The 18,794-nt window shown below is 42.8% G+C and overlaps 1 protein-coding gene across 1 annotated transcript in view; it reads right to left on the bottom strand.

Moving 5' to 3' along the window:
• Nucleotides 1-7,776, bottom strand: part of opn4a (opsin 4a (melanopsin)) — a 63,298-nt gene extending 55,522 nt beyond the window's left edge. The window contains exons 1-2 of the mRNA XM_059946095.1: nucleotides 7,678-7,776; nucleotides 2,080-2,157 (exon numbers count right to left, since the gene is read on the bottom strand). Of these exons, the coding sequence (XP_059802078.1) occupies nucleotides 2,080-2,157; nucleotides 7,678-7,776 (177 nt within the window). The remainder of the gene's footprint in view (nucleotides 1-2,079; nucleotides 2,158-7,677) is intronic.
• Between the last annotated feature and the right edge of the window lie 11,018 nt (nucleotides 7,777-18,794).

The raw sequence follows: 18,794 nt of genomic DNA, 5'->3' as shown, positions 1-18,794 counted from the left end.
AGCAGAGCCGCTCCTCCTCCTTTGCCTACCTGCCTGTCCTTTTGATAGATTGTGTATCCTTGGATATTAAGCCCCCAACTACAACTGCCTTTCAGCCATGTCACCGTTACCCTCAATGTCATACCTGCCAATCTTTAACTTCGCTACAGTTCTTATACTGTGTACATACAAATATAACACCTTCAGTCCTGTATTTGTCACCCTTTTCAATTTTGTCCCCTGCAACACATCCCACTGACTGCAATTTTGCCCTCTATCATCTGCTGGTCTTTTCTGACAAGTTCACTATACACTACCTCTGCTTGTAAACCAACATCCCTAACCTCAACCCTATCACTCCGGTTCCCTGCCAAATAAGTTTAAACCGTCCCCTACAAACCTGTCCATAAGGATATTGATCCCCCTCTGGTTCAGGAGTGGCCTGTCCCTTCTGTACAGGTCATATCTTCCCCAGGAGAGATCCCGATGATCCGTAGATCTGAAACCCTGCCTCCTGCACCAACTCCTTAGCCACACGTTCATCTGCCAAATCTTTCTATTCTTGCCTTCATTAGCACATGGCAGAGGCAATAATCTAGATTGTTACTCTCGAGGTCCTGCTTTTCAGCTTTCTACCCAGCCCTCTAAAGTCTCTGTTAGGACCTCCTCTCTTTTCTGTCCTACGTCATTAGTACCAATATGTACCAAGAATGCCTGGCTGCGCACCCTCCCCCTTTAGAATTTTGCAGATATAATCCAAGAAGTCCATGACCTTCGCACCTAGGAGGCAACATACCATCCGGGTCTCTCTATCACATCCATAGACTCCCCTATCTACTCCTCTAACTATCGAATCTCTATCACCATTGCATTTCTCCTCTGCCCCCTTCCCTTCTGAATCATAGTGCCAGACTCAGCACCAGAGACCTGGTCTCTACGGCTCCCACTGGTAGATCTTCCCCCTCAATAGTATCCAAAATAGTATACTTGTTATTGAGGGGAACGCCACAGTGGTACTCTGTACCAACTGTCTATTTCCCTTCTCTCTCCTGACAGTCACCCCCTCATCTGCCTCCTGCAATGAAGGGGTGACTACCTCCTGGTGGCTCGTAACTATCATCTCCTCAGTTTCCCTTATGGCTGAAGGTCATCAAGTTGCAGTTCCTGGTTTTTAACATGTTCTCTGAGGAGCTGCTGCTTGATGCACCTGGTGCAGAAGTGGTCATCCGTGAGGCTGAGGGTCTCCAGAATTCCCACATCTCACACAAAGAACAAAACACAGCCCCCAGATCCATTCTTACTGCTCTAGCTATAGGTCAATAGATGAAGAATGAGCAAGAAAAAGCTTCCCAGGTACTTACGTCACCCACACCTGTTATCACCCAAGGGGCAAGATCAATCAGCTGGTTGAGTGATGTCACAGTAACAACCTGACAACAGTAAGACCAAAGAATTGATTGTAAACTTGGGGGAACACACATCAGTCCTCATCGAGGGACCAGAAGTGGAAAGGGTGAGCAATTTTAAGTTCCTGGGAGTCAACATCTCTGAAAATCTATCTCGTGCCAAGTGCAGTTACAAAGAAGGCTCGACAGTGGCTATATTTCATTAGGAGTTTGAGGAGATTTGGTATGTCATCAGAGACACTTGCAAATTTCTACAGAAGTACTGTGGAAACAATTCTAACTGATAGCATCACTGTCTTGGGGAGGCAGAGCACTGCACAGGATCAGAAAAAGCTGCAGCAAGTTGTAAACTCAGCCTGTTCCATCATGGGCACTAGCCTCCCCAGCATTGAGGACGTCTTCGAAAGGTGATGCCTTGAAAAGGTGACATCCATCCATCCATGCTTTTTTGCACTATTTAGTTTAACTTTTTTAACATACGTATAAAACTTCTTACAGTAGTTTACAGTTTTATTATAATGTTTTGCAATGTTCTGCTGCTGCATAACAACAAGTCTCGTGACATGTGCCGGTGATATTAAACCTGATTCTGATTCCAGTTCATTCAGCAAAGAAACGGTCCTCACAGCCCATCAAATACATTGACACTAATCCTCCACTAATCCCATTAGCTCCTCCAGATTCTTCCACTTACCTGCAGGGTGCACTTGGGACAATTCGCAGTGCCTGACGATCCGATCCAGTTGTACATCTTCAGACTACAGGAGGAAGCCTGAGCATGTGGAGGAAACCCACATAGCAACAGGGAGAACATGCAAACTGGAGTCATGAGGCAGAAACTCTTCTAACTCCCTAACTGCAGCACCTCACAATTAAATCATTACACTCTTTGCAATACAGCATATGGGATGCTATCTTGTTTGAAATGTTTGAGAGTTAGAGATCTGAGTCATCTTAAGAGTCAATTAATAAACTGCTGGAAATTGGCAGGTAAGTTTTCTTCTTATAAAAACTATAAAGTTCAAGATACTGTTGTTTGTCCTTTCATGTTTTTAAAGATTATACATTGTGCAGGCTTTTGCACTTACGTATCACTGGTTATTCTGTTTGCATGCGCTGCTGACGCAGATCAGGCTGTTACAGAACAACTAACATGTCTTACAAAATTGTTCTCAGCTTTATGTAATTGGACACCATTTTCTGCAATGATGAATTCCTCTACAGCATATCTTGTCTGTTTCTGGCCAGTGGAAATTAATCCCCCTAGTTATTGCAATTTATCTAATGATTAAACATGCTTTTTACAAAATTTAGCTTTACAAGCACTTCTGAAAGTTAAATTAGTTATTTGAATTGATTGAAATCAACTGAATGTCCAGCTGTAGCTTCCTGTGCATTCAATATATTCAGTTTTCAGTTCTGTAAATTGTACCCTGTATTAAAAATCGAATGTAGAAATGAAACACGAACAGTAATCACAATTTCCAATTGGCATTTACCCACCTTTTAACATATACTTCAGTGTACCAAGCAGAAAGGTAAAAAATAGTGTTATTTCATTAATGTGAACTAAACCATTATGCATAGCAGTTAGTGCTGCTGCTTCGTTCCTCCAGCCACCCGAGGTTTGATCCAGCCATTAAGTCTACACTTTCTCCCTCTGGTGTATAGATTTCCACAGCTGCTCTGGTTTCCTCCCACATCCCAAAGATAGCAGGTTAATTGGCGACTGTATGAAGCACCTTATTGTCAATAGGATCAAGGGGAGTATGACAGGATAAGTTGCAGAGATACAGGGAAATGAGAGGAAGAATTGGACTGATGGGATTGCGCTGTTGTGATCCTAATGGGTTGAATGACCTCTTCTATATTGTAACAAGCTTAAATGAAAACATAGTAGAATTTAAGTTTAATATTTTATGCATTGATAAACTGAATACCCCATATAAAAGCTTTGTATTTCATTATAACTTTAGCTCAACCTTAATCTTCATTTGTTTTAATTGTCCCTTGTTTTAAATAATCCTTGATAGCTTTTCCACATATTATCTAGCGTGGACTATTTAGTTTTATTTGTTTGCATGATGATGATAAGAAATATACTTCTGGGAAAGCTTTTTAAAGGAGAACATCTATCATTCCTTAATTTGCAAGGTGTGGCTGATGTCCTGAAGGAATTCTACTGAGGGATGGGAAAAGAATCTCAAGTGTAAAATCAACATTGTATCATCTTCAAGTCCTTCTCTGTATCTCACTCACTTACTCACACAAGTCAAATGCACTGCTGTTTGGGTTGCTGGAACATAAAGGTCTTCCTTTCAATATAATTTTCACAGTATCCCACTCCTCCATGGTCAAAGTAAAATTCCACCATCAACTCAGACTGCAAAATACCTGGGGACTGTGTTTATAGAAATTGCTGGGATTCAGTCACCGCATATGGTGCCCTCCCATTCAGCACATGCACCAGCCTGTGTTGATCCAGACAGGAATGACAGGAGTGGGGAAACTTTGAAAGCCTCAATGAGCTGGAACTTATCACTGCAATGTTATGGAACTGGAATCCAAATCAGAATTAATCTCATCGGCATATGTTGTGAAATTTGTGAACTTTGAGGCAGCAGTACAATGCAGTACATGATACATAAACAAAAAAAACTGAATTACAGTAAGTATATATATATGTGTGTGTGTGTGTGTGTGTGTGTGTGTGTGTGTGTGTGTGTGTATATTAAATAGTTAAATTGAGGTAAGTATTGCAAAAACTGAAATTTTTAAAATAAGTGATGAGGTAGTGTTCAAGGGTTCAATGTCTATTTAGAAATTGGATGGCTGAGGGGAAGAGGGGAAGAAGCTGTTCCTGAATTGCTGAGTGTGTGCCTTCAGGCTCCTGTATCTCCTTCCCAATGTTAACACTGAGAAGAGGGCATGTCTTGGATGGTGGAGGTCCTGATGATGGAAGATGCTTTTCTGAGGCACCGCTCCTAGCAAATTAGTCACCTCCATCATGGGTACTAGCCTCCATAGTGTCCAAGATGTCTTCAAGGAGCGGTGCCTTAGGAAGGCAGCATTAACGAACCCCACCACCCAGGACATGCCCTCTCACTGTTACCATCAGGAAGGAGGTTCAGAAGCCTGAAGGCACACACTCAGCGATTCAGGAACAGCTTCTTCCCCTCTGACATCCGCTTTCTGAATGGACATTGAACCCAAGCACATCACCTAACTACTTTTTATTTCTGTTTTTTTGCATGACTTATTTTAAGTTAACTATTAAATATACGTATACACACACACACACACACACACACACACACACACACACACACACACACATATATATATATACAAATGACAAATGTGTATAATTTAATTTAACTGTTTTTTCTCTGTATTTATTTAGTATGGACTGTATTTCACTGTACTGCTGCTGTAAAGTTAACAAATTTCACGACATATGCCAGTGATATTAAGTTTGATTCTGATTATGAAGATGTCTTCATTAACGGAGGCTAGTACCCATCATGGTGTGACACCACTCAACTATCTGCTATACCTTACTCCTCTTGTCACCATCTGAGATTCTGCCAACAACATCAGCAAATTTATAGATGGTATTTGAGCTATGCCTAGCCACACAGTTATGTGTATAGAGAATAGAGCAGTGGGCTAAGCACACATTCCTGAGGTGTGCCAGTGTAGATAGTCAGCGAGGTGGAGATCTTATCACCAAGCCCCAGTGTTGCAGCACAAGGCCCTGCTCTCTGGCATTCAGTGAAATAGAAGCTTCATATTCCTGCTGAGATGTGTGCTTAACCGAAAGTGTATTGAGGGGTGATTGATAAGTTCGTGGCCTAAGGTAGAAGGAGATGAGTAATTAACTTCAAACTTTCTGCATATTCACTCAAAGAGTTCGTCTGCATGTATATGTAATGAGAACTGTATAGCTCATCTCCTTCTACCTTAGACCACAAACTTATCAGTCACCCCTGCTGTGGACCACTACTGGAGGTCCAAGACGCCGACTTCTACAAAGAAGGATCCGTTTGCTCCACCACCGCTGGACTCACCATGTAAATGTAGGAGGGGACTATGTTGAAAAATAAATATGCTAGGTTTTCTAAAATTGACTCCTTCTAGTTTAGGCCACGAACTTATCAATTACCCCTCGTAAGTGTGAAGGTGCCAGCCACAGGTGTAACTGTGGCTGTGCCTCTTGAAGATCTGTCCCGATGTCCTTATGTCCTTCAGCTTTAGCTGATAATGATCCTTCAAAGCTATGTTGACACATTGAAGAAAAACACAAAATGTTGTATACAGGCATCAATTATGCATTGATATTTTGCTATTCCATCTTCATGGGGAACTTCTGTTGCATCACACATTAAATATGTTTGTGTTCAAATGCTGCTTTATTGTTATGCAAATGAACTATGTACAGCATGATAATTTGGGTATAAGTTTGCCAGAGCATCAGAGATACCAGAATACTTTAACTTTCCCCAAACTGACTGAGTGCCATTCGATTATTTCACTGGGACCACCATCAACTGGACACATCATCTAACTGATGTCGCTTCCAACATTTCATGCCTGTCCCAGTACTGCCCTGAACCCAAGGTGGAGGGGTTTATCTTGGGGCTTGACTATCTGTCTCAAGGCAACAGGCAACCGAAGACAAGATCAAGAAAAATAGCTTGGAAATTAATTCATGATCTGGGAGACCTCCAGAGAAAGTTATAATGTAAACAGGCTCTCACATTAGGTTGGAATTAACTACAGCAGAAAGAATGAAACCAAAAAAAGTCTATAAATTCCTAGTGAAAAGCAGATGTCAAACAGAATCAGAAGTAAACAAATACAATTGATGTCATGACTTTTAATAAAGACTGAATGTGGAAAGTCAGGATGGAGAACAGAGTGTTTCTATAGTACCAAGACTTTCTCACCAGAACCCAGCCAAACCGTCCCTCCAGGTCTCAGACCACAGACCAGCATCCAACACTGGCAGGCTCCCATCAAAACGAATTCCTCCAATGTCCAAACTCTCCCATAAAAGCATTCCTCTCTAATACACTATCTCCCCAACGTCCCGCTCTCTACTGAACCCAAACCTTCCGATGTTGCACCAATGGTAACAATCTCTTCCAGGGTCCCATCTCTCTTAAAGCCCCCCCCCCCCCCGTCTAATACCCTCGCCCTTCCAGTGAAATTGTTCTCCCTACTGCGCTGAGACCCATCCCTGGAATCCCATCCAGTCCTCGACGTTTGCTGTGCCATTTCCGTCAGGTTGATTGTCATAAATAATTAACCCCTCTTTACCTTAAAATACTTCTCACAGAAAACCTTATCAGAAATGGAATGTCCTGGTTCATCATTTTCGCCGGTCGCTATTTTATGGCAAAGAGATAAGTTCTCGGTTCGCATTTTTCTGTAAGTTAGAGAAGTGAAATTGTCTATCGGCGATACTTTCTGCACCCGCTGCCACGGGCGCTTGTGTATTCATGTGCGGGACCCGGGAATTCAACCATCACCACTGGGTAGAATCTGCTTGGCTGCCGTTCGCCGTGCAATAAAGGAGTATGCAATTTAATTAGATCACCAAAACGTCCCGTCCTACCAGTACAAAGCCCGACCGGCCACTCCACCCTCCGTGGGGAGTGAAGAGGTGAAAAAAATATACGCGAAGCAATAATTATCGATATTGGCAGAGAAAGAGAGCAAAATTGTAGGCTCTTTTACGGGGGAACCAATGCCGGGCATCTTTGAACATCCTTTGGAGTAATTGTAACATAAATGCTCACCGGGAGGGTACGGGACGGGTACTTTCGACAAGTTTGGAGGGGACAGGCGGATAAACAAAAATTGTGTTGAAATTTATCTAAATCCTTGGCGATTGTTGGGTGGAGAGACGAAACATAAATGTCCCAGGTTACTGAGGCGAGAGATCGAACACAAATCTCTCGGTAGCGCGGACAGAAGGGATTAATTAAATTCCTGACATCTTGGCGCAGAAGTTGTGTTCATAGCATTTCAGGCTAAGAAGAAAGGTTAACTTCAGGTTTTACGATGCTTCGCTGGAAGCGAAGAAAGACCAGATGTATAGGCAGGCGGTAAGTGTGCGTGCGTGCGCAAAGGTGAACGACGGGGAAAGAGGGAAGTTAGTCAGTGAAGGTTTAGATTATAGCGGGAGTGGGGCGAGGGCAATGGTGGCGCAGCGGATGGCCAGGTTTAAGGTTTGACCCCACTCTGTGGAAAGGGTGGAGAGGCTGGGGAGGATTTCGGTTCCTACCGTGGTTCCCAGCTGAGGCAGGTCGCCCGCCGATTCATTCCACGCGGACATGGGTCCCGCCGCGCTGCTGCAGTTGTCCCGTTCACAGGGAGTCACCATCCTGGCGTCACGACCACTCATCCTGCACAGCCTTGTTTCACACTGCGTCCCAGGCCGTAACAGCAGCGGAAAGAGGAGGGGACCCGCGGAGTGAAGCTGTTGGCTGGATATTTATACAAAGTTGAGTAGTCGGTGGGTGGGAGAGATCATCACGTTGACCCGGAGATCACAGAACGGGGGGCGGGTTTGCTTTCAGAACAGCGTGCTGCAAGTGTTTGGGGCGATGAGCAGGGGTCCTTGGCTGTCATCACGGAGTGGGAAGCCCCGGGTATTTGAGCGAGTTTTGCATGGAGTACGCTCACATACTCAAAACATCTGATCACCGTGCGAAACGCCAGGCGGAGACGGTCCAATTTCCCCCACAGATGCTGCTCGACCTCTTGAGTTCCTCGACCAGTGTGTTAGCTTCAGATTCTGCCGTCTGCTGACTCGACTGCTTTCTGTTTCCACGACATTGTCAGGACACAACCATCACAGCCAACTCAGAGTATCATGTTCTTTATTCTGCTGGAATAATTCATAAAAGTAAAGCTCTGGGAAGCGAAAACCAGCCGCCCGCACTCCCGCCGGAGACCAGATGCGAGTGGAGAGTTGGCGTCGAGGGCAGGAAGAGCGGCTGGGCTGGAGGGAGGGGATAGGGCGACCACGGCTTGAAACTTGAGGCTGATTTCACCATTCGCAGGTGGGACCCGATATGGAATTGTGGAACCAACGAGTAAGGTAAAGTCGGTCAAGTTTATTGTCAAATGCACAAGGACGTCCACCCAGGCACAGGTGGAATTGAAAACTTACATGCCGCTGCATCACTGACACGTAGCATCGGATGAGCAGCATCCACAAGAAAAACATAAACATAACTTACGCACATTTTTAAACAAAAAAACTATTAGAACAAAGTAGTGCAGAGAGGCTGAAGTCGTCACGGCGTTACGAAACTGAAGTAATAAGGGTTTTGCGGGTACGTTCAAGAAATAAATGGTTCAAGGGAAGTAGTTGTTCTTGAACGTGGTGATGCGGGACTTCTGCACTCTGGTTGATCTTTCCTTGATCCTGTTATAGTTACTATTCTATAGATTTACTGCGTATGCCCGCAGAAAAATGAGTCTCAGGATTGTATATGGTGGCATGCATGTACTTTGATAGTAACGTTGACTTTGTACTCTGAACCTCAGGTCTCTGTACCTCCAACCCGATGGTAGTTGTGATAAGCTGGTATGGGCCGGGCGGTGGGGTTCTTCGTTCCTGAAGCTACCAGCTGTGGGGATGGGTGTGCCCGTGGGGTAGTGGGCAGAGTCCACCACATTCTGAAGCTTCCCACGTGCCTGTGCATTCCAATTGCCATGCCGGACCACGATACAACCACGGGCAACCCCAAGAGAAAGTTAACGCTGGCGGGGGTGGGGGGTGGGGAGTGTGAGATTCTGCTGGGAAGGATGTCAGTGTCGTAATTTCACGGAGACGTGGCATGTATCCAACAGCTTAATGTGTATTTAATGTAGTACATTTTTAAAACAACTCGCAGGTCGCGTGTCTTGGCCTGCAGTCTAGGTGTCTGAGATCAACAAAGTTAACGTTTCAGGAATAAAAAGCAGAAAATGCTGGAAGCACTCAGCATGTGTGGAACCGGGAACGAGTGAAAACGCCCGTTACTTCATGGTAACCTTTCAAGTCCCAGACATTAACTCTTCCATCTCACCGATGCTGCCTGACCTGTTGAATGTTTCCAAGCGTGTTTTGTTATTTATCTATTTATTTATTCATTCATTCATCCATCCATTGATTGATTGATTGATTGATTGGGGTACAGTGGCAGAATAGGCCCTACTGGTCCTGCCAAGCCGCCCAGCAATCCCCCGATTTAGTCCTGGCTTAATTACGGGACAAGTTACAATGAGCAATTAACCTTCCAAGCGGTATATCTTTGGACTGTGGGAGGAAACCCGAGCACTCCGAGGAAACCCACACGGTTATGGGGTGAACATATGAACTCCTTACAGGCACTCCTTGAGCGTTGTGCTGACCACTGTGCTACCATGCTGGCCCAGAATGAAGATGCAAAATGGTGGAAGCTGGAGCAAGAATACAGACAGCTGGAAGAACTCAGTTTCAACCATCCCTTTGGGTAGATTACAAAAAAGGAAGTTATAATAAGGCTTTATGAAACACTGTTTAGTCCTCAGATGAAGAATTGTGTTCTATTTTGCACACTACTTTTTATAACTTCAAAAAGCATGCAGAATTACTAGAATGGCATCATCAGAGAGAATTTTGCTTCAAGAAGCTATGGCTGCTAACCCTTGAGGCTGGGGGAATGTTTGATGATGATATTCAAAATCTTTACTAGTTTTGATGGAGTGAATAAGAAGAAAGTCAATGGGCACACAGTTGGCAAAGAGAGCCAGGCATGACATGAGGTGCTGCCATCTGGAATGAACACCCAAGAGTGTGATGAAAATAATAATTAATAACAGTATTAATCATCTCTAAGACTCAAGATTGCTTATTGTCACTTTTCAGTACGCAAAGAAAATTAAATGATTGCTACTCAAGATCTGATCCAGCATAAAAATAAAGACAAAGAACACAATAAATATAAATGCATAAGATTAGCTTATATACATACACTGAGTGGCCACTTTATTAGGTACAGTACCTCCTGTACTTAATAAAGTGGCTACTGAGTGTATGTTTGTGGATTTCCACGGCTGTAGCCGATACATTTCAAGGTTGTAGGCAACTCACTAAATTGTGTTCATCTATTGATTTAGCTGCCACTGAAGAACAAAAAGGCTTGACAAAAGTAATCTATTTTGAAAGACAGCTTTTAAATCTTTTTTTGTGTCCAAAAGCACTTTGCAGCCTATTCAGTACTTTAGAGGAATGGCATTGTTGATGATTCTTATAGCCAAGGCCTTGTATTATTGTAACTGGATGTATGCATGCATATAATCTGTAATTTAAGGTAAGAGGAAAATCTGGAGCAGGAAACATAATGGTACTTCTTGTTTGCACAGTGCTGTGAGGGGCCCTGCCTTTGTTGGTACATTGAGACATTAAGAAACTAGAGAGTGTGACGCTATTAGAGCTCAGGGTGTTGGAGTGGGGAATTCAATCCTTGTATCCTCTGTAAGGCATCTGTATGACCTCCCCTTTGAATACATTTGGTTTTTCTCTCGGGGCTCCCATTTCCTCTCACTTTCCTAAGATGTGCCCATTAGGGAGTTAATTGGTCAATGTAAATTGTCCTGTGTTTGAGCGCCCAGGTGGTGTGGTCTTCCATCGATTGTATTATGGTTACTATTCTCTGGATTTATTAAGTGTGCCCGGAAGAAAATGAATCTCAGGGTTGTATATGGTGACATATATGTACTTTGGTAATAAATTTACTTTGAACTTTGAATAAGCCAGGTTTAAATCGGGGGTTGCTGGGCTGGAAGGGCCTGTTCCATGCTGTATCTCAATAAAGAAATAAACAAACACCGAGGAGATTTCTTAAACTCTTCCTTCACTTTAATGTCTCATCAACACAATTGCTCTGATACTTTTGGTTTGAGTATGCTGCTGACTGGCTGGCCCATCCATACTCACATGGAGTACAATGAACTTCAGTACCTGCTCTTTATTCTGCTCTTAGCTGTGATGTTATGTCTGCTTTTTGATATAACAGGGCATGTGCTTGCATCAAACATAACGTGCTGCTCTAAAAGGGGCTCAAAGCATTAGGACTGGTGCCATAGTGATGTTGATGGGCAGTGTCAGTGCAGATGTTGAATAGTGTCTTAGGCTATTAATAATATAGATGAAGCTGCTATGCCTTCTCCACCTTAGGCGGACCTTGTCCAGATAGATGTGCTTGGTATTGTAAAGTAGACACGCTGTGTAAAGACAGAACTTCAACTGATGTGGTGTGGAGTGAGCCAGGGCCGAGTGGGGACAGTGAATTTGATTTCCACTGTCAGTTGCATTGCCTTTGCTGCATGCTGATGGTGTACATTCTTCAATGTAGCTGGCATTTGCGTTACCTGGAACTTTGGGTCCTCACAAGTAGGTGAATGCATGTATAGCTGGTGTAACAGCATGGGAGATGTTGCTATCATCTCCTTTCACTGGGATACTGAACAGGAGCAAACTCAAGCCAGCCCTCAGAACTAACTTCTTCATTTCCTATCTGCACCGGCTGCAATTTTCATCTGGGTATCTTTCAGTTGAAAGGATCCTGGACTGCCACAGCTCTGGGTGGCGCGCAGATTCACCAGAAAATACTGAGGCTTACATGTACCTACCTTCTATCTTCTTAACCACAGGATATAGAAGGAGTAGCTGATATGGGGCAGGAGGTGTGGGGGGTGCGGGTGGTGGCCTGTGAATGATTTAAGAGGAGGAGGGAGAGAAAATACTTCTGGAAAGAATCAAGATCAGGAATGAGGCTGTTCAAGAGCAAAATTAGGAAGCATCTTCTCAATTTTGTATGAGAAAGGAGGAGGCCATATGGTCCTCCCCCCTTCTGCTTATTTTCCTGTAGCCTTGCACCTCATTTTCTCTCACACGCCCACTGAGTCCCCTTCGATCCTTCTGTAAAGTATCTACACTAGTGACCAGTTACAGTAACCAAGTTACCTGCCAGCACAACTTTTGAAGGTGTGAGTAAACCAGTCACAGGGAGAATTACCCTCCACACAATAGGAACCTGGAAATCTCTTCCACTGGGGCAATGAGCGCTAAGGCAATTGGGGCTGAGAACAATTTAACTTCAAGAGGCCAGAATACTAAGGGATGTGGATCAAAATACAGTGGGAGTGCGGGTTAACCTTGATCTCACCTTTAGAGGACACGTATCCTTCACCTGTCCCCATCTCTTATGTTACGTGGTTCCTTTAACACAAACAAGGTGATAGGATGAAGCATTGGAGCAGCTGATTTACAGCTCTGTGGCTAGGCCGATGCCTTTGTGGAGTTTTCATTTAATTGCTGTGACTGTAGGTGTCCCCTGCGTGCTCTAGTTTCCTCCATATCTCAAGGGCATACAACCTTAGATTAATTAGCCCTTGTAAATTGAGGAGTGTTTAGAATAGCAGGAGAAAGGAAAGGGCTGTGGAGAGAATAAAATTAGATTAGTGTAAATGGGTGCTTGATGGGCAGCAGGGACCCCGAGGATCAATGGGCCTGTTTCTATACAGTATTGATTATAGAAGCTATGACCGTCAGTGGTTAGAGGAGCTCTCATCATGTGACAACTAACAACATTTATCCCTGCTCTGTTAAACCTGGTTGGCATCATTTTTGCTGCTATAAAAGTCTTAAAATAAATTATATCTCTCCTCAGTATTTTACAAGATTCCTAAAGTGCATTACTTAAAGAGAAGCTGCTGCCAATTGGTCCTTAGTACGGTGCCATTAAGTGGCAGTGAAATAGCAGGTTGTGCAAAATATTTTAGTAGTATCAGCAAAGGAATAAATATTTTTTTGAGGGGTTGGTCATGGTTAGAGTTAACTCATGCTTGAGCAAGGAGCTGGCCCCACTGCAACCTGCCTACCACCACAACAGGTCTGCAGCGAATGCAATCTCACCAGCTCTCCATTCGGACTTGGACAAACTGGACAACCGCAGTAACTTCATCAGTCCACTTTTTATTGATTACATTTCATTGTTCAAAACCATCATCCTCTCAGTAGTAATCAACAGGGTTCAAGACTTGGGCCTCTGTGTCACCTTTGCGACTGGATGCTTGACCTCCTCATTGGGAGGCCACGGCCAATGCAGATCGGAAGGTTTTTGGAGCAGCTTCTTCCCTTTTGCCATCAAATTTCAATATAGTCTGTGAACCTACGAATATTACCTCACTATTTTGCTCCCTGTTTGCACTATTTATTAATTCATCTACCTATGTATTTATCTATGTATTTGCATTTATATTTGAAACGCCCTGGTTTCCTTGTCTGCATCAGTCTAGGGTAGACACTCTCCAGTCCCACCAAACCCATGAGATCGAGATGGGTCTCCCACCCCAAACCCCGCTTTGTGTGGATGCTGTGTGATTTGCTGCCCTGTTACAAATTAGTGCCACAAAATAACAGACAATACACTACATACAATTAAAGGAATTATGTTTATGAATCTTAACTTAACTAAAGGGTTATAAAGAATAACAAATAAAAAGGGCCCATTCTAATTAAACAGTAAAATATGCACAAATTAGACCTCATCTTGAACTTCTCTGTCACTCGTGTGCTGGGCCCTCGGTCAACGTGAAAGCACACATCGCCTTCCGAACCTCTCTCGCAATCCATCTCGAACAAACGGGTTTCCCACTGGATCGTATGCTACGACTGGTTCTCCCCAACGTCTTCTATCTTCATCCCTCGCTGAACACAAGCTCAAGACCAACCCTTATTGTCCCTCACCAAGAAAACCTCCCACTAATTGGATGGCACACATTCCACATCACCCCTTATCTTCAATGATAATTCAAACAGGCTTAAAGCAGAACAGACTGCTCTTACAGAGCTGCTAAATGAAATACCTACAGCATAACAGTAAAGATGTGAACCAGGCATTACATATTCTTATTGTAATGTATAGACATTTTTAAGTATTACATCTTACTGCTGCCATAAAAGAATAAATTTCATGACATATGTCAGAGATACTAAACCTGATTCTGATTTACCAAGGGTAGCTTCCAAGCTGCACTTTGTGCAGTGCCATGGGATCATTCATGTCCATCTGAAAAGGTACATAAAGCTACAGGCTGATATATCATCCAAAAGGGAATGGGATTGCATTGTATCTTGTATATGTGCCTACACAGTCCAATTGTTGTACAAAAATGAAATGATATTGGAAGTGGAGGATTTCACATTATGGAAAAAGGGAGATATTCTGCAAGTTGAATATGGCCATGACTTCTGCTTTGGAGCATTTGGACATGGAGGAATTCCACATGTGTTCACTGTCCAATGGGCAAGCGCTGCTCAACTGGCTAAAACCTCCACAAATTTCAGTTGTGCCCCTCATGTGGTTGCAGGTTTTCACTACTACCAAATGGATCCTCCTTGAGCAGAAGCATATGGCTGGTGAGAATTGGGTACCCAACAGGTAGGCCCCCTTTCAGTCACTACTGCTGGGCCACACTCACATTCCATCCATGCTGTTGACCTTTGCATTCTCCAGATGTCAAGCCTGCCTACCTGCCTAATAATCTACACCTACTTTGACCACCAATTCTCAATCATGAACACTTGAATTCCACATTGACTATTGTCTCAACTACCTCATCTCAACCTTCCAAACACTGCATGAACCCCTTAACTAAATAGCTTTATCATTGGTTGTTCTGTGATTATTAACAATACAATTGCTCTCTACACTGAGCTTCAGGTTCCATAGATGTTGTTGAAGTATCATCTGCCTCTGGACTTAATAACACCATCAGCATGGCCACCACCCACAATATGTTGCCTTCTCTTGACCCTTCTACTATCCTTTCTATGTTGCCAAACATCATGCTTTAGGACTGATTGGTGAATGTTGAAGTTGTGCATAATTATTTGATTTGCATCCTCCTTCCATCTCCCAATATCCCAATTCTGCATCTCTCACTTTCTGGGTGGTCTCAGTACACAACCTCTGTCATACTGCATCCATTTCCAAAGTGAGTGGAAAAGTCTCAACTTTATTCTGTCTATTAATCACTAACATTTCATCGTCTATATACCATTAAGGAGTGTGATATGGTTCAATAGCTGTTGGGAATACTGAACACTGATGTTTCATGGTCATGTTCAACCCATTCTTTATTACTGAGTTGACTTTCCACCGCCTCAGTGGAAGCTGAGCAGTAAGGAGAAGTGAATTTTATTCACTTTGTAACTTGTGACAAAGATCTTAATTCCTCCATCGTGCAGAACATAGCATTTCACTAGAATGACTTCAAGGCTATTCACTTTGCTGTCAGTTTATACCAATAGGTGCATTCCACTTTTATACAGCAATCAGTAAAAACCCTTTTAGAATGTCAGCCACTTTCTGACCTGAGGAGATACTTCGTAAGCTTTCGGTTGACAATGCTGGCACAGTTCTCTTTGTCATTGTCAGTTCTGATGACCCATGACAGAGTTTGTGAACTGGACCACCCAGCAGGTCAGAGGTATGGAAGTTGTGTATTGGGAGGTTACAGATCCACTGGACTAACCCTCTTGATTATTGTACAATTATAGATCCTTAGCACAGTTAGAAGATGTCAGTGCACCAGATTCTTTAAATACTTAAAATTAATTATCCCTTATGATTATCATTTTACATTTACTAACAATACAAGGTGCCTGATTGATGCCACAGTGAACATAAGAATAAAATTTCATTTTCACTTTGAGTGTGGAAAACGGAAGTCTGAAATTAATCACTTTAGTTTAGACAAGGACAATCAGAGGAATATGGAGACACTGGACATGAAAAATAGACCAGAAGGAAAGACAATCGATAAACAGTGAGAGACATTTATGTAATTTTTTCACAACTTTCAACAACGATATGGAGGAATGAATACTCTGTAAGAAGGATCAATATCCATTCCTTAATGCAATGTGGTTTGTTGGACTATCAGGGACAATTGGTTTAGGTTCTAATGTCTGGGATTAAGTGGCAGACCATAAACAGGCAAGCGAAAGGACAGAGACTGCCAGGTTAGAAATCTCAGTGCATCTGGAAGGTCAGGGAGCTCAGAGATAGTAGAGGGAGAGGCCATTACACAATGAATAAATAAATCAGGAACAGAATCAGGTTTATTATATGTTATGCAGTTTCTTTTGTGGCAGCAGTACAGTGCAAGACATAAGATTACTATAAGTTACAAATATACATAAATAGCGCAAAAGGCGTGGGTTAATGGACTGTAGAAAAATCTGATAGTGGAGGGGAAGAAGTGGTTCCTAAAATGTTGATAGTGGGTTTCCAGGCTCCTGATGCTCCTTCCCGATGATAGTAACAAGAAGAGGACTTGTCCTGGATGATGAGTGTCCTCTGTGATGGATACCGCCTGACTGAGGCACAGGCTCTTGAAGATATCTGCAATGGTGGGAAGGGCGCTGCCTGTGATGGGACTGGCTGGGTCTACAACCCTCTCCAGCCTCTTGCAACCCTATACGTTGGAGGCTCCATACCAAGCTGCAAAGCAGCCAGTCGGAATGTTTTCCACTGTACACTTGTAGAAGTTTGTACGCCTTTGGTGGCATACCAAATCTACTCAAGCTCATAATGAAGTAGAGCTATTGGCGTGCCTATTTTGTGTTTGCGTCAATGTGTTGGGCCTAAGGTAGATTCTGTGAGATTATGACACCCTGTAATTTGAAGCAGCAGACCTGCCTATAAGAACTGGTGTGTATTTGTCCAAACTCCCTTTCCTGAGATCCATAATCAATTCTTTAGTCTTAGACCATAACCATAAGTCCATAAGGTATAGGAGCAGAATTAGGCCATTTGGTTCATCATGGCTGAACCAACTTTCCTCTCAGCCCCAATCTCCCATGCCCTGATCAATCAAGAATCTATCCACCTCTGCCTCAAATATACATAAAGATTTGGCTTCCACACCTGCCTGTGGCAAAGGTTCACCACTCCCTAACGAAAGAAATTCCTCCTCATATCCATTCTATTCTGAAGCTGTGTCCTCTGGTCTTAGACTCTTCCAGCAGAAGAAACACCTTCTCCACATCTTCTCCATCAAGGCCTTTCACTATCCCATAGGCTTCAAAGAGGTCACCCCCATTCATCTGAATTCCAGTGAATACAGGCCCAGAGACAGCAAATGCTCTTCATGTGACGAGCCATTCAATCTTGGAATCATTTTTGTGAACTTCCTTTAAACCCACCCCAGTTTCAACATGCCCTTTCTCAGATAAGGGGCCAGAAACTGCTCACAATACTCCAAATGAGACCTCACCAGTGCTTAATGAAGTCTCAACATTACATCCTTGCTGGAGGTGCTCCGATATGTGCAGGCACATTATATACTTGTCTTCATTTTCCAGTGCAAAGACTACGATACGATTTTATAAAATTTCACTTTGGTAACAGCTGGAATACTGTAAGAGTTCTGGGAGGCACATGAGAGAACAGTGAAGATTCAGAAAGTTGTTGCCAAGGATGGAACATTTTACATGTACTGTACAGCGGGACTACATTGTTTTCTTTGGAGCTGGGGAATCAGAATCAGGTTTTATATCACGGACATACAGTGCCTATAGAAAGTATTCACCCCTACTTCCCAGTAGTGTTCATGTTTTATTGCTTTATAACATTGAATCATAAAGGATTTAATTTGGCTTTTTTGATCAACAGAAAGTGTCAAAAAGTCAAGTGAAATCCATTGTGATTCAAAGTTGTAAAACAATAAAACATGAAAACTTCTGGGGGGGGTGAATATCTTTTATAGGCACTGTATGTCATGAAATTTGTTGTTTTGCAGCAGCATTATAAATGTATTTATTTTTGTAATCTATAGCAATTTTTGTTCTTACACTGTACTGCTGCCACAAAAACAACAAATTTCATGACATTTGTCAATGATAATAAACCTGATTCTAATTCTGCATTGCAGAGGGAGATGCAGAGCCCTAGGCCTAGGAATTTGCTTCAAACTGTTGTGTTGAAGATGGAGCTATAGTCAATAAATAGGAATCCGTCATAGGTACAGTAACTTTGTTACCCAGATTCTTATTTTTTATGAATCCATATTCATTATTCATCCACCATAACAACTGTGTTTTAAACCTCCATTCCAGAAGGTAACAGAAGAAACACATTTTGCAAGGTTTGCAAGATTACAGATATTAAATCAGACATGCGTCAGAAAATCAACCAATCAAGCAACAGCAGTGGAAAGAGGAACCAATCAATGTTCCGGATCAATGACCGTCCTTAGAACTGAACCAAGAACTTTGACTAGTTTGTCCTTCCAAACAATGCTCAACAGGTCAGGCTATATCTGCTGAAAGAGAAACTAAATATATATTTTATAAAG

The sequence above is a fragment of the Hypanus sabinus genome, chromosome 21, assembly GCF_030144855.1.
Source record: "Hypanus sabinus isolate sHypSab1 chromosome 21, sHypSab1.hap1, whole genome shotgun sequence".
Lineage (NCBI taxonomy): Eukaryota > Metazoa > Chordata > Chondrichthyes > Myliobatiformes > Dasyatidae > Hypanus > Hypanus sabinus.
This window is presented reverse-complemented; position numbering and strand designations above follow the sequence as displayed.